Consider the following 21,951-nt stretch of genomic DNA (forward strand, 5'->3'; position numbering starts at 1 on the left):
CACACCCCCCCTCGGGGCCGGGCGGCTTTTGGCGGCAGCAGGGGAGGCGGTGCAGGGAGGGCAGGGCGGAGACCCGAGGGAGGATGCGGGCTGACCCCCAGACCCGCGGGAGCGCCTTGGCCGGCGGGAAGCCCCGCGGCGCAGCCAAAATCATGGGCGGTCATTCTAAGAAAATCCCCCCAAATCCTGCCAAGCTGGAGCAGCGCACATGCTCAGCTTCGTGGTAAGGTTGTTTTCCAGAAGATCTGCATCACTGAAAAAGACAAAGAAAAGGCAAACAAACGAAAAACATTTGCATGGCGATACCTGGGCTTTTCTCCCCATTTGAAAAAAAAAAAACCCACCACCAAAACCAAACCATCACCCGCAACCCCACCCTTCTGCCCATACACAAGTTGGAGGCACACGGAAAAATTCGGCACCCGTGTTCTCGTTCACGTGCGTTTTGCCCAAAACCTGTGGCTCCATGGCAGCTCTCTCCCTCTGGCTAACGTACCTTCAGCCTTCCCCAAGCCAGCGCCGGCTTCGCAGGCACGTTCAGCTGCCGAGCCGACTGCTGTCCTCCTGCCCGCAGCCCAAAAGCAAGGTGCTGGCGTTTTTTTCTTTAAAGGATTGATTAAGGCTCTTCTGCCAAGGAGGTCAGCCTCACGCACAACCTCTTAGCTCCTTGCCTTTCCCATTAAATTTTAAGAGTAGCTGCTTACTAGGACAGGAATTAGCCCACACCGTTAAAAAGGCAAAGTGAAATGTTACACAGCCCAAGGGAGAAAAAAAAACCCAAACCCAAAAAACCAGTAAAAGAATCCACACTTAGTCTGGACCCATCACATCTGTATGTGCAACACACTTGGATTTTTAAATTTGTTTTTATTCAGGAAGTGAAATTAAAACTTGTAAACTATAAATACAAATGCCAAGGTATTACATGAGATATCCAGAGGCTTTATATTTTTTAATTTCTCACAAATAATTCCTATGGAATTCAACATACAACAGAGAAACCAAACAAGTTTAAGTTTTGCATACAATGAAAAACAAGTTACAGAGTTAGATACCGTCAATTTGCCAATTTATAAGAATTTCTACCTCATACAAATGAAAGCTCAGAAAACAACTATAATTCATTCAGTAATGGTACAGCAACTGTTGTTTCTAACAGTGTTATCTGCATTAAGCAAGCTGTCTACAACCAGGTGTACTTTACCACTGTGTACTCAGTGACATCACAAAGTTTTTAAATATTTTATTTATATACTGTCACCAATATATATATGTACTGCAAAGAGGGCCAAACACTTGCGAAAATATCAAGTTTTACACAACATCTGCATGAATATTTTTGCATTTTTTCCCAAACAGCAAAGCAGAGTCATTTTTTTCCACACAGTTTCTTTAATTTGCCAGAAAAACCCACATAACTCCATCTATATCAAAGAAGCAGAAGAGCAAGCTGAACAGCAACTTTCATCATTTATGCATTTTCTTGTGGGGGGAAAAAAAGGGGGGTATCCATTTTAGATATTACCTTATGTATATCTTAAGAAAAATGACCACCAAGAATAGGTTCACTAAATTTATTTAAAAATCATAAAATGTTTCTTACAAAAGAGTATTACATTCTGCACACCGCTCTCAAAGGATGCCAGGGACATGTGGACTAGCAGTACTCTCCCCCCTTCCAACAAAAATAGTGTACATAAAGCAGGGTGTTCACAACAATTACAGAAAAACATTACAGTTTACCACCAACAATGAACAAAAATATAATTCACTCTCTCTGCTGCTGCTTCAAAATTTCAATGTTAGTCTCGTGCGCCCTTTTCCCTCCCCCCATGTATTTGTAAGGAACTAAAACATTACATCTGGTGGACAGCAAAGATTCCACTACACCTCAAATGCAGAACACCTATGAAGCAGAGGAATGTTGGCTTTTTAAACAGAAGCAGATTAAAAAAAAAAGGGTGCAGGACTCCTTCAGTTCTTCACTAGTCTTAGAAAAACTTTCCAGAATACTGCTTCACACTATAAAAAAGAAAAAATAATCTTGCATTAGAATCCTTCAACATCTGCATACTGCTTCACACTATAAAAGAAAAAGAAAAAAGCATGTATTAGAATGATGGACCATACATCTTGCATCAACATTCACAATGACATTCTTAGAGCAGATTAAATTACAAATTCCTAATACATTTAAAAGTAAATAATTTTAAAATATTAATGGCTAATAATTATAGGTATATTAATATATTTTAGGCACATTTAAATATTAGTAATCTAAAGCCAAACATTCAAGTTAAAAACATGAACATCTGCTATGACAGCCAACATGTTAATAAAGCAAAACTAAAGCAAATTAAATCTGAAGCCGTTAATATTTGGCAGAAAAGACAAAGTAATGTCAGCAAGGTGTGAAATGCTGCATAACAGCACCAAATCGATTTCAACTTGTCCTGTAGAGGCATGATCTGTGCCATATGGCAGACTGTGATTTGTTGTCAATTTAGTTATCTAAAAACAACAAAATCACTAGTCTTCCACACAGAACTAGACCAACATCCACTGAAATCTTCTATATTTTCTACAGGCTCTATGTAATTTATTACAAGTAGTTTTTTTGCAGCAGTTTTCACCAGAGAAATGAGAGGACTGCTTGGTTAAGGCGTCTTCCAGCAAGATTAGTTTTGAGGGTGTCTTCATTTTAATTAGAATAGAGAACAGAAGAGAATCAAGGCAGAACTACCACTGGAGAAGTTAGGTTCAAATAGTTACTTAAAACCTGCCTTCTAAAAACTGTATCACAGAGAAGAGCAGCTTTAGAATGTACAAGTCAAGTCAGTTTGAAATTGACAGCAGGGACAACATTAAACTTCAACTTGCCTGTTCTGCAGTAAATACTGTGCATTTTGTATCTGGTCCTGTGTTCCGGTAATAGTTATTATCCGATCTTCTGAGCCTTCTAATGGTTCGTCAATTTTGATCGAAGCTCCTGACTCATGACGTATTTGTTTGATTCTCTGGCCTCCCTTTCCAATAATAGATCCTGCCAACTAGGGGAGAAAGCAAACATTCATTTCCTGATAAAACTTCCCTCTAAAAACAGTTACGAAGATCACAGCAGTGTTTGTGTAGCTTCCGTAAGTTTAGTTTTAAGAGCTGCAATGGAAGCTAGCTTCTTTACAGCCTCAAAACATCCCTTGCAATATTAATTGTATAAACACAGGTGGGATAAAACTGGGAGAACCAGTTGCTCATTTTCAAAAAACAAGTTACATAGACCACCTCTATTACTGAACATTAACAATAAAATTGTTTAGTGTGTCTCTAAAGTGAAGACACAAAACAAACACCCGAAGAATAGACTTCTGGTGATTTAGAAACACTTGTTTTAAAAACATTAGAAGTACTTATCAAGCACCCTAAATACTTCTGATTTACTTACATAGTATGAGAAAAGGCTATGACTTTTTTTTTTTTTTTTTTTAAAAGAGAAAACACAAGTTGAAAGCAAGTCAACTTACATCTTTGGGAATCGTTACTTGTGTTGTGATGATGGGTCCACCAAGGTCTCCATATGAACCGCGCCCCCCTGCGTAAGAATAGTCTGATTTAAATGTATGTATCAAGCCCTTTAATAACTATATAATGAAGTACATGTAAAGGTTCTATATAAATACTTACCATATCCAGAGCCACCCTCAAACTGTAAGAGAAAGAGAAAAAAACCTTAAATAGTGAATAGCCATGCTTCACTAACATACTTTCACCCTAAGTATCATATTGTTCACTTTGAGCCTATTTTATGCAAAAATCTCAACCCCCAAACTTACTATAAATAGAACACTGTTGTGCCATCAAAGGCCTATGAAGCAAAGAGGGCAGACCAGAAACAAAAGGGGGGGGTGGGTGAAATCTCGTTAACCTCTCATCCTGCCCTGTCAAAACCTCCAGAAGTAAGGCATAAAATGACATAAACGATCCAGCTATACCACTTTACCAAGCAGTCTCACTATTTCAGCTGCTGGTAGACAGCTCTTGGTGTTGACCTACTCCCAAACCTTGGACTAAACTAACATTCAAATGAAAAGATCCGAGTACAGCCTTATTCATGCCACCAATGCAGCTCAGGAGAGACTGAAGTCTCCGGTTTTGGGACAAAAAGTTTACCCAGTGACTGTCAATCCTCCTACTTCATTTATGCCTTCAGTAAAAAAAACAAAGCTCTTAGGAATAGCTCTGTAACTTGTGTCTTGATTCAGACTATGCTACAATCCTTTGTATTTTAGAACAGATAATCACGACATGAGTTACTTCTGCTCTGCTAAAACCACCATATACCAAATCCAAATCACTGTAACAGGCACTCCCAGCCTCTTTTTATTTTTAGGATTTGTAGACCAGTATGTGACATCAAGTGCTTCGTTTCATCTAATGCCTTCTAAGTGCACAAGACCCCATTTTTATACTTTCCTATAGAAGCAGAGAATAAATATGCACAGTTCTTCAGAATTCAACTTCTGGGAGACTGCTGGGCGGCCTCTGTGAGAAGAGGCATGGGGCTGCCCCTGTGCCAGACAAAGCCAGTCAGTTCTAGCCAACACCAAAATGGACTCACTGCTGCCTCAAGCTGAGACCATTGGCAAAGCTGGTGGCACCTCTGTGGTAACATTTAAGAAAGGGTAAAAACAAACCCCGTTGTGCACTGGTTGTGAGAGATGAGCAAGGGGGGAAAAAGAGAAAAACAACGCTGCAGACAGCACAGTGAAGAAGGAGGGGGAATAGCGCTCCGGGCACTGGAACGGAGATTCTCCTGCAGCCCATGAAGAGAACCATGCTTGAGCAGATAGCCACACTGCAGCCCATGGAGGATTCTATGCTGGGAGCAGGTAGACATGCCCTGAAGGAAGCTGCAGCCTGTAGAGAGCCCACACAGGTGCAGGCGCCCAGCAGGACCGGTGGCCTGTGGGGGACCCACACTGGAGCAGTCTGTTCCTGAAGGACTGTGCCCCACGAAGAGGACCCAGGCTGGAGCAGTTCTTGAAGAACTGCAGTCCTTTGGAAACACACACATTTGAGCAGTTTGTGAACAACTGTATCCCATGGGAGGGACCCCATACTGGAACAGGGGAACCGCGTGAGGAGGAAGGAACAGAGACAAAGTGTGATGAACTGACTGCAACCTGTCATTCCCCATCCCCCCTGCACCACTCATGGCAGAGGAAGTAGCAGAGTAGGGAATGAAGGACTGAAGTTGAGCCTGGGAAGACATGAAGGGTGGGGGAAAGGTGTTTTTAGTTTTCCTCATTGTTTCTCACCATGCTACTCTATTTTTAAGTGGCAATAAATTAATCTTCCCCCAGTTCACTCTGTTTTGCCCGTGATGGTAATTAGTAAGTGATCTCCCTTGAGCCACAAGCTTTTCCATCTTACTTTCTCCCCTCATCCTGCTGAGGAGGGGAGTGAGAGAGTGGCTGCGTGGGCACCTGGCAGCCAGCCAAGTTCAACCAACCACAACTACCTGTTTGCATTGTAATGCAACAACTTTTCCCAAAATACTATTTACCCTGCTACCTTCTTAGAACATCAAAATGGAAGCTACTCAGACCAAAGAGTTGAGCTTATCCTCTGTCTCTAAGCAAGCTATATTGTGTAATCACGACTTAGCAATACAGATTGTAATACAACATAATAGAGTTTATAGTGAAGTCCAAAACACAAGAGAATGAAAGACTGCTTAAGGCTTAATTCAGAGGCTGATCCAGAGCAGCATACTGCGTACACACAGACATATTCTATTGATATTTGCTAAAGGATTCCTTTTTGGGCTAACTGTTTTAAAGAACAATCCTTTCCTCTATCATTTCTGCCTCCCCAGACTACAGGACAGCAAATAAACTTGACAGCAGATGAGTTAAGCAATTACATTTGCTGTATTTATGTAAGCTAAAAACTGATGTTTAGTATTTGGCAGCACTTTGCCATCTTCTAGACAGCATGAGCACCTGACGAACCCCATAACTTCCCTTCCCAAAACCTATCCGACCAAATGGCGTATTTTCAAATACATTGATAAGTAAAGCATAATAGTTTATCCACAAATGTAAGAAAGAAGCTACTTTTAATCTTTGCTGTTTGAAATATGAGAAAACACAACATTATGAAGTTAATACAAAATATATATCCTAAATGCACGCATCTACAGTGCATCAGTTATGGAGAAAGTTACTATTTACAACATGAAAATGGGGTGTAAAAGAGGCAAAAAGAGGTACAGAAAAGCTCCTCTCTTTTGGCTGTGCTGCTGCATACTTCCACATTTCTATTAACATTACCTGCCTGCACAGGACACACTGTTAAGACACACAGCCAATAAATTCTGAGTCAGAAGGACAGCTTTATGATTTTCAGTAGGGGCAAGTTGCCACTGACTACACTCAAGATCAAGAAATTCCCATTATCACTTAACCTGTTCAATAAAGCAGTTTTCAAAAAAAGAAAAGGTGAGCACACTCACCAGCTCTGGTGGCTGCATGTCGTCACAGGCATCCACATGACACTGCATCATCTTCCAGACACAACATAACAGGAGGAAAAGAGGAAAGAAATCTAAATGTAAGTCTATGTCATGGAGACTTACAGGTAACTTGGCAAGCAAATACAGTATCTACTGGTACAGAGGAACATTTATACTACAACAAAGACTTAAAAGTATGTGATTTAGACCACTTTCAAGACTCGCTCCCTTTTAATTTCACTTTGAGGGAACTGTAAGTGGTCACACTCACTTTTCCCCCTCTTTCTGTGGTGTAAACAGATTTTTCCTCTAACAAAGGTCAGACAGCTAATGGCAGAGCAAAGCTTGAACAAGCTTTTTTTTTCTCTTTTAGAACACCTTCAAGTACTATTATGTATCAAAATCTTTTATTTCTGCCATGCATTAGAAAATGAAGGTTTATTAAGTTTGAAACAAGTAACGCAGTGATTATCTCTATGCCAATAGCAGGTCAAGCAGGAAGGACACGGCTTCTCATGTTCTACCAATTCACTTCCATATACCTCATAGAGCCAATAACTAGACTAACAGCCTACTGCTGCCTCACTATATTAGAAATTTAATTACGCTTTGAAAACATGTGATACATAGCATTTCTTTCTTTCAGAATTCTATGATTTCAGCAATTGATGTTCATTTGTGCACTCTAAAACCAGCTTCTCAAACAGGGTATCTTAACGTACGTAACAGAATATTCTACTCTACGGGCTCATTTGTGCTAGTGACTACTGGTACTAGAATAGAAACCAGATGACACACTGGCTGGATAAGGCAAAGATAACTTTTATATCTAATGAAAGAAAATGCATGCAGTCCTAACTGATGTCAAATTCTTTCATCATAATTTTCTCTGGTTTTTAACAGAGTGACCTAGGAGAGTGAGATTTTGTTACTTTCTTGCAGCATCTGCATGGATAAATAGAAGAGCTGTCATACATTCTTCCTTTACTATTTTTACATGCTTGTTAATGTCACATCTCGTAAACATGAAGAACATTTTGTATTTTTTGAAGTGTATGTGCCTTTATTCAAGTGTTTATACGTCAAGACACATGTATGTACACATACATACGTAAGTTAAAAAAAGATCAAGATCGAGGAAGCATTTGAAGGAGCAAAAGCACATTAGAAGTCTGAAGACACTCACAGAAGTCTGTGAAGAGACAATCCACTTAACAGAAGACATTCTGATTTAAGTCTCTATTAACTCAGATTTTAAAATTTTTAGTACTTGAAAATTTTAGTACCTGATCAGTTCACTAAAAAAGAGGTGAGGGGATAAAATGACTTTATATGCTTGTCCAGTTTATTTTCCACCCCTCCCACTGGTATCTGTGTGCATTTATATACCTGAAAGACCCCTGAGGATGAGGGTGTTAAAGAAATACTGGAAATACATTCAGGTTTTTACAACTGTCAGAATAGCCCTTATGTTCCACAGGCATTTGATTTGGAGTAGTTACACACTGCAATATATAGCTCTGTTAACAGAGAAACAATAGGAGTCTGTCCTTCAGCAAAAAGCTTCAGAACAGAGATTATAAACAAAATGAACTCTTTCAACAGCAGTGCATAATTAAACTACAACTGTAAGCCAGGCTAACAGACAAGTGTCTTCTTAAGTGGGTGACTCTGCATGGGCAAGGAGAATTAACCTATCAAATCAAAATGGGGTTTTTTTCATCTCAGCATTTACAAGGCTGTAAATACTGTCGTATCTCTGGAATTCCAGAAAATTCAGTTCAGCATCCAGTTTTAAAGGTCCTGAACTACTCAATCTTTCTGCCTTTAGCGGAAAAGAGAACTGACAAGAAAAAAAAAATTATTTCTGTACATTCAACATTTCCATGATTTTAGAGATGTTCATCTGAGAAAAGCATCTATTCTTGCCTTTTATTGCATCTACATAAAATAGAATCTATATGAAAGAGCACTTCTGCCCTCCGAGAGCAGCCTTTCCCATGCATTACTTAGTTCACAAACCACAATTATGTTGGTTTACTCTAGTTTAAATGCTTTGCTAGAGAACGGTTTCTATATGAAACGAAGGATAGCATTGGAAGACCTTACATTCCTGGCATGACATTTCCAGCTCCAGCTTCATAATCCGTGTGAAGACTTCCTATCTGCTTACACAATTTAGGATACTAGGATCATGGTTAAAACTAGAAATTAAATACAGTCTTTGTTGGGAAGCAGTCCTGACTTTAACCAGGCTATGATACTTGGTCATAAAGGAGCCAAAGCCATGAGCAGCTTCACTGTAAAGAGGAAATAAAATTGCTTTTTAGAATGAAAAAATGAACAGAGATTACTCCACTTACTTGTAGAAACTCATGTCAAGAAAGCAAAGGTCAACCTGACAAAAGTCGGGCTACGTGGAAGTCAAAACGGATTTTCTATTCTAGCTGGAGTGGAATAAAAAATAGAACATGCTACTGCCCAAGAGTCAAGCTAAGTAAGACCGTGCTCAACCAGACACCCAAAGAAGGGCAGGCTGCTCAGTTTATATGCTCTAACACTGGCTTTATTAGCTGCAAATATAAGAACACAAAAACTGAGCTTTGGAAACATGTAAATACAAATAAGAAATCTTGGAAGCGTACTTCTCAATTCTTCCAGTTTTTAACACGTAAAGTAGCATGGGTAACACTTTTTTTTGTAACTGTGTGCAAATCCTTCGTTTTAATATTTCTAGTAAGCGTGTGACATTCTTGCAATACGTACTTCCAGTAACTCATACTCCCAAGGAGGCAATGTGTAAAGCTCATTTAGGTAGCCCATTTCATAGCTCTTCTCCACTTCTTTCTCTTCCATCCATTTAAAAGAAAAAAAAAAAAAAAAAAAACTTGTCTCACCTGTCATCTTAAAGAAGGTGCCAAACAAAGCCAGAGGAGAAAAGAAGATTGTTACTATAGAGATTTACCTCCCAGACACCTATGATTTCTCTTCCCAGGAAAGAGGAATCTAGTACAACAGCAGATGACTGCTGGAAAGTTGCATTTTAGAATACAACTTAATAGTGGCTCTAGCTTCAAAACATTTGGAATTACAGTGGATTTTTTTGCAGACAGAGAAACCAGGAAATAGACAAGAATTGATTCAAAAGAGCAGTCACCTTCCAGATAGACTAGAGCTCTTCATAGATACCATTCTATAATCTGTATTATTCTATCTATACTCCTGTTTTCCAACATTAGTGTTAAGAATGCTTGTATGAATCAAAGAACTTCAGAGAACGTTGTTCTGACATGTTTTCTTTATCTGAAAAGCCTACCAATTCCTATTTCTGTCATCCTGATTAAAAAAGTCTAAAAGACGGTCAGTGCAAGAAAACGTGCAGGGTAGAGCACAGTCAAACTTTCTCTATCATTTTTGATGGCAGGGAGGAAAGAGAGAAAACAGATCATGTCTCAGATACCACTTACACCCCAAACATTCCTCCACAGGAGAGACCATTTGTATGGACAAAACATTTTGGTTGTATCATCAGAACCATGCATGTCCCACAATTAAGTGCATGTGTTCAGCAACAGTATCTTCAGACAGTCAGCATGCTAACTGTGCTTACAAAACAGAACAAAGCAAGTTTTAAATTCATACCATGCCATCATAACGGTCTCCCGGTCTGCCCCTTCGGTCATAGGACATAAGATCTCTAAAATGAAAAAAGCAGCAGCATGTGAATTGCGTTATAAACTAGTTTATCTATTCTAATCTAAATTTTCACATTCATGGTTCACACACAACTTAATTTCAAACTGCTCTAGCCAACTACTGAATGACACAAAAGTTTCAGAACTACTGACTATAGTCCTGCTAGACTACTACAGTGCAGCAAGTAATTAAATTCCAGTACTTTTCAAAATACTCTGGTCTAATACACACTCAATCCTGCATAATCACTACCAACATGGAAGCGTGGAAAAAACACTGGAAAGATGAGTATGATTCAGGAGATTGTACACAACGTGAGTTTTGTATAATGCATTTATGCAACAACTCACCCGCCACGAGGAGGTGGTGGAGGAGGAAGAGGAAGATTACGAGCTCTGCTGCCACCTCTACCACCACGACCTGGTGGAGGCGGTGGAGGTCCTCTGCGAGGGCTCATATCATCATAATCTCTTCTCGATGGAGGCATAGGTCGTCCGCCACGACCAGGGGGCATTCGATCAAAACCTCCTCTTCCACGCATCGGAAAGCCTACTGGACGTCCCCTTCTATCATCAAACATCATTGTAAAGCCACCATAGTCGTATGTTTCATCATAGAAATTGGGATCATAAGGCTGGGCCCGTCCTTTAATTGGAGACTAAAACAAACAAACAAAAAAACCCCCCCAACCCAGTTAGGATTATGACAATTGCCATATTTAATTAATATATTAAAACTATAAATACGAATTTATGCATTTGGAACATGTTCTTCATTTCACAATGCTAGTAAGAAAGGAGATGGTGATGTGTTTCCTGTGAACTTAACTATGATAGAGAAACTGCTGTTAACTTATCAATGGCAAATAAATTGTCTCCCTCTTCAATTTTTGCATCTTAATGATATGCAAAGCATGAATAATGGCCCCCTAGTACCAAAAATTGCTTCCCTCCCCCATAAGGTGCACCCCAATTCTAGAAAACTGAAATAGTTTCAAAAGGTTGTAAAAGTCAATCACTTTGTTACTGGGAAAGTAGAAGGTACTGAAATCAAAATAGAAAGATACCATTTTTCATCCAAATGATCCCTAACATTCATGAATGCCAATGAAAGAATAAAATAAATTTAATAAACATTACCTCAGAGATAAGATCCAAGATAATCTTGATACATTCAACGACTCTATCAGGTTTTCCACCAATAAGCACCACTCTGTCGGTAGAATGAGGACAACACTCTTGGAAGAGCTTAATGGTGGTCTGAGTGTTCTGTTGAAGAAAAAAATTGCAAGATTTGTCTAACAGAAGTATTTTAAACAACTTTATAAACTCATTAAAACATTTTTAAAGAAACAATTGAAAAGACAATTAAATTCCCAGCCATTTTAAGTGCGTGCTTGCTTCTGAGTTCTCACAACAAATTTAATTTTAAGATTACCTTTTTTTTTATAAGATCTGTGCTGACATATTTTTATATGAAAAGGAAAAAAGTTCAAAATTTTGTCCTCTTTCAATTATGGCTCGTCTATACCATCCTTTAACTAAATACTAGCAAAAGGACCACATATCCATTGTGAGCTTACAGGTTGTATTAACCTTGTCAGGAAAACATGCTTTGGATGCAAGACAGTGATGTTGCTAGGATTATGTCTAGTGTCCTGGTTTTGGCTGGGATAGAGTTAATTTTCTTCCTAGTAGCTGGTACAGTGCTGTGGTTTGGATTTAGTATGAGAATAATGTTGATAACACACCCGTGTTTTAGTTGTTGCTAAGTAGTGCTTACAGTAGTCAAGGACTTTTCAGCTTCCCATGCTCTACTGACTGAGAAGGCTGGAGGTGCACCAGAAGCTGGGAGGGGGCACAGCCAGGACAGCTGACCCAAACTGGCCAAAGGGACATTCCATACCATGTGACGTCATGCTCAGTATATAAACTGGGGGAAAGCTGGCCGGGGCGGCTGCCGCTCGGGGACTGGCTGGGCATCGGTCAGCAGTGGTGAACAATTGCACTGTGCATCACTTGCTTTGTATATTCTATTATTATTATATTTTATTTCAATTATTAAACTGTTTTTATCTCAACCCACGAGTTTTCTCACTTTTACTCTTCCGATTCTCTCCCCCATCCCAGCAGGGGCGGAGAGTGAACAAGCAGCTGTGTGGTGCTCAGTTGCCGGCTGAGGTTAAACCACAACACTAGTTATCTTGCCTTTCCCGACCCATGCAAACAGTTACCAGCTTATATCTGAACTGACCTGAAATTGCCTCTGACACAATGCCAAGAAAGGACAGAAAACAGAGGCGTTTTAAGTTCATAGAGATCATTAGCTTTTTAAAATCTCATTCCTTCACTGAAAGAAAACAATGGTCTTCTAGGAGGTAGAATTAAAAAAAAAAAAAAATCATAAAAATAAAGCCCTTTTACAGTAATATTCAGACACCTATTGAATTATCATCATAAAGAGTTTGTGGAGATGCGTGCGCCCTAAACCATTTTGAATTTCCAACCACAGGAATAAATCTAGTCTATGCAGCAGTCCATTCTAGGATGAGTGATGAATACCATTAAAAAAAAAAATCCTTTCTTTACAAACATTACTCTACCACAAATATTGCTTAGAAGCCTGATAAGAAGTCCTAGGCTCTATCACCGATGACTTGACTTCTGAGGGTTTGCAAGAAAGTTGCAACTCACAGATCCATCTCAGAACATCGACATCATGTATGCAGTATGTTCTGAAGGAATTACTGCACAGAAGATACTTACACTTGCCCCTTATGAACACAAAACACTAAGTTGTTTATTGAACAAAACCCAAACCTCAGAAGAACAGGAAACAAGTACCTCTCTGAGTTCTTTAATTTTAGCACCCTTGACACCAATAATTCCTCCTGCCAAACTTTGGTGAATGAGAAGTCTTAATTCGCAGTCAAAGTCGCTGCCTTTGTAGTGTTGATACTGTAAGAAAGATGCATACAAAGAAAAGAATAAAATATTAGTGACATAAAAATTTAAAGTATTTGGGGTTTTCTTAAGTTTTTTCTCCAAAGCCAATGGTATGACTTGATTTATTCCTGAATTGTAATCCTGTATTTCCTTTGATGGGATCACAACTATTTAAGCACCTCACCTCAACATAAACTGATGTCTAATCAGTTTTCCTTATTTATTACATTACCTTGCACAACTTTCTACGAAGATTTAAGAAGATAACAAACAGTGCAACACTCTTACTTACAAAGCCAACGCAGGATACAAGTTAAAATACAACTACTTCAAAATGGGGACAAACAAGTCAGGAGGCAGTATTTTGGAAGGGGGGAGGCTGTTCAAAACGTTCATTTAATAAATAGTGACCGACTCTGTCCTCTACCAAAAAAATGCCAACGTGTAGTTTGAGAGCTGTAACCCTTCTTTAAAAGGCTTTTGTTTTTTATTTTCCTATTTCCTGTATTTAAAAAGCAGCAAATCATTTAGAACCATCTTGTTTCAAAAGCTAATCTTTTACCCCTAAAAAGAAACACCATTAAGAGACATACCTCTTCTAAAGTAGGGATAATCTTCTTCAAGATTTCTCCAATTGTCTCTATATCTGCACTGATACTCAAGATGCTGTTGGAGGCCATAATGCCCGACAATATGGAGAAGGTGGAAAAGAAGAAGTAGAAGTAAATTTTTTTCATCATCATACACAAAATTCTAACAAGATTTACTACACAGAAGAGCTTACAATTAATATTCCCCATTTAAAGCAAACCTCTTTGCTCAATTTACAACACATGCATCTTTGTTTATGCCCAATATATGCATGATAAATTTAAGATTAGGTAGGTCTTGCAGAGAGAAAGAAAGACAGAATGGGCTTTTGGAAGGGCTCAGATTAAGTGGGCAAGAAATTGACGCAGAACTGAAAAGTAGAAGTGAATATTCATGTTCCCCGCCACCACTAATTTAGGATACCCTCGCTATTACATTGGTAAGACTGGCACACCTTCTCATAGAAAAAGTGGGGATATGCAAGTGGTGAACATTTTATCTGGAGTAAGGTTATGAGACCAGTTAGAAATCAGATTACTAATGGGCTCTCCAAGAAAACAAATACAAATGCAAGACAAAAAAAAGACAAAACAAATGAGAAGTGAAGGAAAGTGAACCAGAGTTAGCATTTCATCAGAAATAATTATGAACAGGCAATGTTGAGGGGAGCAAGGTGGGCCACAAAGACAGAGCGAGAGACTATTTTGAAACAATTTGATTTACAATGCAGCAAATATGCAACACTTGAAGCTGTGCTCCTTCCATTGAAATAAAATTAGTGGATTGTTTGGGTGGGCAACTCACGTAAAAGTTCAGTGACAAAAAGACTTAATGGGGAAAATAAGACAGAAAACTTGAAAAAAAACAATACACCGTCTATAAGGGGATACTATTTAATTATATCAAAGGCAGGTAATAAAATACATTTCTCTCTTTCTAATCAGGCAGTGAGGCATAAACTGTTGGGACATACCGCTCGGGGCCACTGCTGTCTGGGACTGAAACACTGGCATTGTACTGCATTGGTCATTGGCGTTCGTGGATGTTGGCATTGGGCATGGGTATTCAATCGGAAGTTGTCAAGTATGGTACCCGTTTGGCAACGAGCACATTTTTGGGCATAGCCAACCAGGGTTTTCACATGGGCGTTCAGGGGCGGATGGGCCAACGTCATGGTGGGCAACGCAGGGGCAAGTCGATCCAGTACATGGGCAACGGAGATATATGGCCAAAAAAACAAGGAGAGGGAAAAGGGGGAAAAGCAATAAATTTTAATTTAATACAAACTATACTCATTACTCTCAATTAATGAAACAAGCTTAAGTTGTTCTGAAGACTAACACAATAACGGATTGCTACACCGACTGTGGCTTAACAGTATGGACCTTAAAAATGAGTCACTTGATCTGACTAAACTACTTTTTACTTTTTACATGTTTCAGTAGCAGGCTGGCTCATGAGGGTAGACACAAAACCTGTCGAGATTGATATTACTAGAACCTTGGGCAAATCGGGAAAGTTAGTTTTCCAGACCAATCTAAATTATCTGGAATTAGGTGACGTGTTGATTTACTTGGAAAAAAACAAAACAAAAAAAAAACCACAAAAAAACCCTAAAAAGAAAAAAACAACTAGCTGCAGAAGTTAGTGAGCATATGTATGATTCCTGACCATTTCAACTTAAACCTCAATTCTAGTTGTGGTAGTTTATGAACTTAGTTGGAACTGATTTGTAATGATACATTGCCAAATCTTGTGTTGAACAGAGTCTTGATCGGAAAAACTGTTGAAATTGTAGCTGATGTTAAGTACAGGAGTGTAAACAAATGGAATTTAAGAAGTGTTGCCAAGTTTTATAAATACACAACATTAACGCTGAGCATGTGTCTAATCACAAGAGTCAACCCACTGTAAAATGTGAACAGGCAAGTAAGTCATGACCATTTAAAAATGCTTCCCAGTAAGAGAATAGAATGTTCCTTTACTGTTCTATACCCGTATTTAAATCAAGCAACCTTAACATTAATGCTTTTGTGCTTCATGTGCAAGCTGTCAAGGAACAGATGGACCATTTTGTTTGTTTGCTTTTTTTAAAGGAAGTTAAAGAATTCCTCTATCACTGGGTTAAGCCAGCCACCTGCAAGTGTGTATAGTAGTACTATAATTGATTCACACATATGGGAAATGGTACAATTAAGGGGTTTAAGCTTTGTCAATATTTCTAATTAGGATGTTAACTCACTTGAAGTGTGTAATTTAGCGGAATCCTATTCAAAAGCGAAGAGATTTAATATAAACCTCTCCTCCCACATGAGTCAAGATGGGTTTTAATTACAATAGAAATTGAAGAACTTAAGTTATCTACTCTAACAATCATTACAAATGGCTTGTAACTAGACTACTGATGTCTAGAGTTGAATTGCTCCCATTTCTAGAAATGCACGCAATCAAGCTTTCGATGTAGTGCTCTGAAAGAATTGGTGTTAAATTAGTTCAAACTCATATATACTCACGTCTGTACGAAGTGCCTTAATATTTTTGCCACCTTTTCCAATCACTGCTCCAGCATTCTGGAAAATAGTTTTCAGAAGTTATGTTATGCCAAGTCAGCACAGACTAAGTTTTTAAACTCAAGACTAAGAATGGTAAATCTATTTTTGCATTACCCTGTTCGCCCGGGGGTGGGGGCAGGCGGGCACTGCTTTTGAAAGGTTCAAATCAAATTGAAACAAACTGATACAGTTTGTCCATGGAAAAAATGACCAACAGCTCTTACCACTGAACTTAGAAAAGAGAAGGATATTTAGTTTTGCAACTAATATTTCAATTCCAAATGGAAGTTTCTATGCAATACTGCCCGTGTTAAAGCAATCTCATAGACTATAGGTCTCAAAAAAATATACTGTATGAATGCCATGTAGGTCAATGATTTCCCTAATTTATTTGATCAACTCTTCCCCCCCCCCCCCTTTTTTTTTTAAAGGAACATGTTTGCAAATTCCACTTTTGCACTCCAAACATTTGACATTTTCAAGTGCTCATTTTGGTTTATACCTCTGTAACTTAACTGATTCCTCAGAGCAGTATATTCTGAAAAAGGTTAAAGCCAATGTTAACAGCCACTAACTTCAAGTTTCTAACATCAACAGGAATAAACTGGCAGATCAAGAAAAATTGCAAAACTATATTTTTACCAGATTATTTCAAGGATTACACGCAGAAGTATTGCTTTTATTACACAGATCATCATTATGCTAACAGCATGCAAAACATTTCGCAGTACCCCATGTAACTTGACTATTGGTCAGAAATGCCACACAAAGTTAAGGTAACATTTCCCCATGCCAACACAAAAGACTGAGATGCTTTAGAAAGTACAAATCATCTCTAACAACTGGAAACACCAGAGGACATTAATACATAGCAGCTTTACTGTAACTATTTACACTTGTCAACGAAACCATTGCAATCCCTGAAGCATTAGTCCCACATTTCTTCCTGTTGATATATTTGAACAAGTTTAGTAGACCTGTTTGGGAGAGTTACTGAAATCCTAAGGAAGTTCTCGTCTTACCTCTCATATTTAATTTACAATCACTAGACAATCATTCTCTGAACGGTTTCCTTTCCAAAGACTAATACACAGTCATTCCCCTCAAAATAATAACCTTCCATTCAAATGTAAAAACACCTTATAATTTCTATTGCTCTGTTTTTTCAGCAAGTACATCTTTTAAAAGTAACTGTATTGATCCTTAGGGACTTATCCTTTAAAAGAACCACTGAAGATAATTCCATCGCAATACACTTTTGCTACCATTCATGCACACTTAAAATTATTCCTAATAAGGAATAATGAAGTGCATATTCTTTCTAAACATATACCCCAGCATACACTTGGTCACCACTGTCTTGAGCAATGCTATAAGCAAAAACAGTAAAAACGAAAAAGCATACTTTGCTCTGAAGCAGGATGCGTAATTCAACCATCTCATCTGTGTTCCGAGATCTTTTGAAGGCCTGCTCTTCTTCCATATCTTCTGCAGGACGTTTGCCTGTAGAGAGGTCCATAGGGGGGAAACACAAACATTTATTTAACTTTCTAAGTCGTAATGAAATGGAACACATGTCAAATTTACGCTCTGTATTCTTAACACATTCTTTCCTATTAGCCCAACGCTAATTACTGATGCCTACTCTGAGCACCCATAGCATGGAAACAGGTCCTTACTTCAACAGCTTACGTATCGATTAACAACTGAAAATCCATTTAAAATCTATGAACTATGGTTTAAATGAGAATGCTGCACACAGCCAGTGAGAAATTCACAACACACTGTTTAAAGCAGAGCACCATCACCCACTTAGTATTTATTTATAATTTACAATTAGGAAAAACCTTTCAGTCAAAAAGCTCAAATGTAGTTTTGTCCAACGCTGAAATATTGGCGGAATAATAGTAAAGTAGCACTTCAAATACTGTTTGGAAAAAACTGGCATGCATCAATGACACTTATGTCCTAACTTCCTCACTAATTATGCCCAAGAAGTTTTGCATGATGCTCTTTAGAGGTATTCACGTAAGTTTATTGTATGTAAAAACTGCAATAAACAAAATGCAGTTAATGGATATGCCTGATAGTATTCTTACATATTCACACTCTCCACACAAGTACTGAATATTTAACTGCGAAATATTTTCAAATCCTTAGTCATAACTTTCAGCTACTTATCGCATGTCTAAGGCATGCCAACAGAAAGATTGTGCATTTATGCTGCAAAAGCATGTGTAATGATACAGTCTAATTAAAAATTAAAAGATTTAATGTAGAATGCAAAACTACTTCTGATACAAACATTTGATACAATTAAAGCATTACAAAATATTTATAAACATTAAAATTTAAAGAGGTTGTTTCTAAGAAGAAATAGTCCTTTAAAAAATTTACCATTTGTCTCTGTGTTGGTAAAGGTCTCTTCCTGTTGTTCAGTCTCCATTGCCTTTTTTTCTTAGGTGGGCAGGCAAAACCTGTTGAAGAATAAAAAAAGCTGGTACATCTATTTTGTGAAAAGGCAAACTGTACATCGTGCTAAAGGGAAAACGCAAAAAGAAATGCCTGCTTCTAGAACTTACCGCTATTATATATCCTTGCAGAGAAAAACTCAAGTATTCTGGGCGGGATCAAAATCCAACAGCCTATTGCTTCAAGAGCCTATGAAAACAGCATATATCAGTTGTGACTCTGCTCACTTACAGCTCCGATTCTCACTACAGCCAAAAACCAGAGGTTTGACCCGAATTTTTTGCTGCAAAGTTATTCTTTATAAAAGAGAAAGCATACCGAGGCCAAACACACCACTAAGAGGAGATAAAAGACAAGTCTGTAAACTTACAGATAAACAATTACTGCCTGAATTAATAGTTTTTGGGCACATGCTAGTTTTAAGTAACCACAGTTACTAAAAATTATTTTCAGATATTTAAAGTGAACATGCATCCAGCTCCTATTTGCAACATTACATGATACATGCCTTGGATTTACTTTTTAAAGGACACTACATGACAATCTGCTCCTGCTGTTTAGTTCTAAACAATTTAAACTAAAAAAGTCCTATTATGGTAATTGTCAGCATTAGTTTTATAAATTCTCTACCAACATACTAGCAGGCATTTTAGCATGCCTTCCAGTCAAGTATAATAGATGAGCAAAAGACAAATTACAACTTCTTGTCACACTGGGAAAAAATCTTTTAAAAATGCCACTCTCTGTAGTTACATATAATCCTCTGCACACACACAACCGGCAACCTCAAAAGCAGCTGAACTTTACTATGCTTTTCTAAAATAGGAACCTTATTTGTGACCTGCTTTTGTTAAGTTCATCTCGGAATACCAGTAAGTCACATTAGAGAGAAATCTAAACAAAAGAAGTAATTTTGCAACTTATTCTTTTCAAAAATGTGTTTCTACAGATAACAGCCAAACAACCATATATTTCCCCCTTGTATTTTATTAATTTCTATTGCCTCAACAAATGGTAGCCACTCATTCTGGTATCCATGAAGGAAGAAAAAAAATGAGGTGCGTTTAACTTTTTGAACATACTCTCAGCCAGCTGTTAATTTGTAATTGTTGCCCTGCTTGTACAGACTAACAGCAGGCACTGCCTTCCCAGCACACGCTGGTCTTTCCAGGCACTTAAAGTGAGCTAACGGACACACACAGATTTAATGATAGCGAAATCTCAGCCAGACGTTGCCAAAACGCTGTTATGCGGGGGAGAGTAGGGAGGGGCCGGGCAGATTTTTACACGGTTTAAATAGCCCTTTCGGACCCCGGTTATTCAATTTCCAACCATCTCAAGAATTTTAAGGCTGCAGGGAGTGAACTGTAATATACTGTTCAGGGCTTAGTCTCCCCAGCCGCGTGTATTTACCCGCCTAGCCAAGTCTCCCCTAGCCGCGTGTACATAAGGTGCTCTCAGTTACCGCGCTCCGCTGGGTAAATCGAGTTCGCGGGATTAAGTTGCCTAATGCCATGTTTTTATAAACACGGAAAGGACGAAGCGGCCACGAAAGGCGGGAGGCGGCACTAGCTACCACGGACATAAGACAAGAGCTGGGAAACGCCGGCGCGCCTCAGCCCCGCTCCCTGCGGGGCGCAGCGGCTCTTCCCGCCCGCCTTTCTCTCCCTGCGGCCCCGGCGCACGCCGCGCCGCCAGCCGCCGGCACGGCCTCCGCTGCCCGCCCGCCGCGGCGAGCCCGGCTGGCTCCCGGGCAGGGGAGCGGCGGCGTTACATAACTCCCGCAGCCCCGGCCTCACCTCCCCGGCGGCGCGGACCAGCAGAAATGGCGGCCGCTGTAATGGCGCCTGCCCGCTGCTAGGCGGAGCGGGGAGCGGAAAAGCCACCACCACCACGCGGTCGCAGGGAGATTTACCCCCCTGTGCCCAGGGAGACACAAAGGAGGCGCCCGGCGGTCTGAGCGCAGCGCAGCCAGCGGAGCGGGACAGGTTCACCGCCAAGGGGGCTCCGCCGCCGCCGCAACCGCCCCCGAAAGCGGCGGGCCGCGACGCGGGGCGCTCCCCAATCGGCCTCCCGCGGCCGCCTCCGCACAGGCCGCGGCCGAGAGCGCCCTCCCCTCCGCCCGCCCGCCATAATTCCCGACAACTCGCCCCGGGCACCGAGCTGCCAAGGGCGGGCGCAGAAATGCGGCGGTGGCAGCCGCTCCCCCGCCCTTAAGAGAGCACCCGCTAGCGCTGCCGGCCTCCACCGCACCGCCCCTCCGGGAGCAACGCGGGCTGGGCCACAGGGTCCAGAGCCGCCCGCAGGGAGGGTGGCCACCCTTCCCGCCTTCCCCTCGGGGCGGGCGGGGCCCCTGGGGCCCCCAGCCGGCCACCCCGCCGCCTGAGAAGCTACCCCCAGCGCCAGCTGAGGCGGCGACACCCCGGTCTCCTCCTTCTCCACGCAGGCCTCACCCCATTCCACCGCCGACCCTGCGGGAGCCCACGGCAGTCCCGAGGCGCGGCGGCTCCCGGGGGGGTTGAGGCCCCGGGACAGGGGAGGCGCGGGCCTCCCGCATCGCTGTGTCACGCAACGGCGCCGAGAAGGGCACGATGGCAGCTCTGCTGGCCCCAGCAAGGCCCGGCCTGGCCCGGCCCGGCCCGGCCCGGCCTGGCCTGCGCTCTCCCCCCCCCCCCGCCCCAGCGCGCGCGCAGCGCCCCCTCCTCGCCGGCCCCGGCTGCATCTCGCCGCGGGCTGCGCGTACCTGCGCCCGCCGCCGGCCCCACCAAGTACGGGAGAGAAAGGGGAGCAGCCCCCACCGCCAACGCACACATCCACCAGCGCCACCAGGCGATTGGCCTCGCCGCCTCCCCCCTGCGCGGGCCCGCCGCCACCCCATTGGGTAAGGCCGCTGCCCATCAGGGCGGGGGGCGGCCACCCGCGTCGCCCCGCCCTCCGTGAGGGCCAGGGCGAGCCAGGCCCGGCCGCCGAGAAGAGAGCAGCGCTAACCGCCATCCGCCCCGCACCGCCGCGCCGCGGCCGATTGGTCTTCTTACCTGCCCGGCGGGAGCCGCGGTGGAAGCGGTGCAGGCAGCGGGGGGCGACAAGGGAGAGCGAGAGCGATCTCGGTCGTGAGAACAGAAAATGGCGTCTGCGAAAACCCCGCCTTGTGCTCGCTGCCCGGCGCCGGGGCGGGGGGGGG

The 21,951-nt window shown here is 41.3% G+C and overlaps 1 protein-coding gene across 10 annotated transcripts; it reads right to left on the reverse strand.

Moving 5' to 3' along the window:
* Positions 1-847: 847 nt before the first annotated feature.
* Positions 848-21,931, reverse strand: HNRNPK (heterogeneous nuclear ribonucleoprotein K). Of its 10 annotated transcripts, none has more exons than XM_076363136.1 (17): positions 21,806-21,931; positions 18,881-18,959; positions 18,696-18,775; positions 17,704-17,813; positions 16,260-16,316; positions 14,720-14,763; positions 13,749-13,821; positions 13,054-13,167; positions 11,350-11,478; positions 10,561-10,868; positions 10,157-10,211; positions 9,281-9,361; positions 6,515-6,565; positions 3,682-3,703; positions 3,522-3,604; positions 2,881-3,050; positions 848-2,083 (listed from the first exon to the last, which is right to left on the reverse strand). In XM_076363136.1, exons 3-17 carry the CDS (start codon positions 18,742-18,744, stop codon positions 2,050-2,052), a joined length of 1,380 nt encoding a protein of 459 aa, XP_076219251.1. In that variant the 5' UTR covers positions 18,745-18,775; positions 18,881-18,959; positions 21,806-21,931; the 3' UTR covers positions 848-2,049. The 10 variants fall into 10 exon arrangements, with proteins under 10 accessions (XP_076219251.1, XP_076219250.1, XP_076219246.1 ...); XM_076363135.1 differs by having other exon boundaries at positions 848-2,022; positions 9,281-9,370; XM_076363131.1 differs by having other exon boundaries at positions 9,281-9,370.
* Between the last annotated feature and the right edge of the window lie 20 nt (positions 21,932-21,951).

Source organism: Aptenodytes patagonicus, chromosome Z (assembly GCF_965638725.1).
Source record: "Aptenodytes patagonicus chromosome Z, bAptPat1.pri.cur, whole genome shotgun sequence".
Classification (NCBI taxonomy): Eukaryota; Metazoa; Chordata; class Aves; order Sphenisciformes; family Spheniscidae; genus Aptenodytes; species Aptenodytes patagonicus.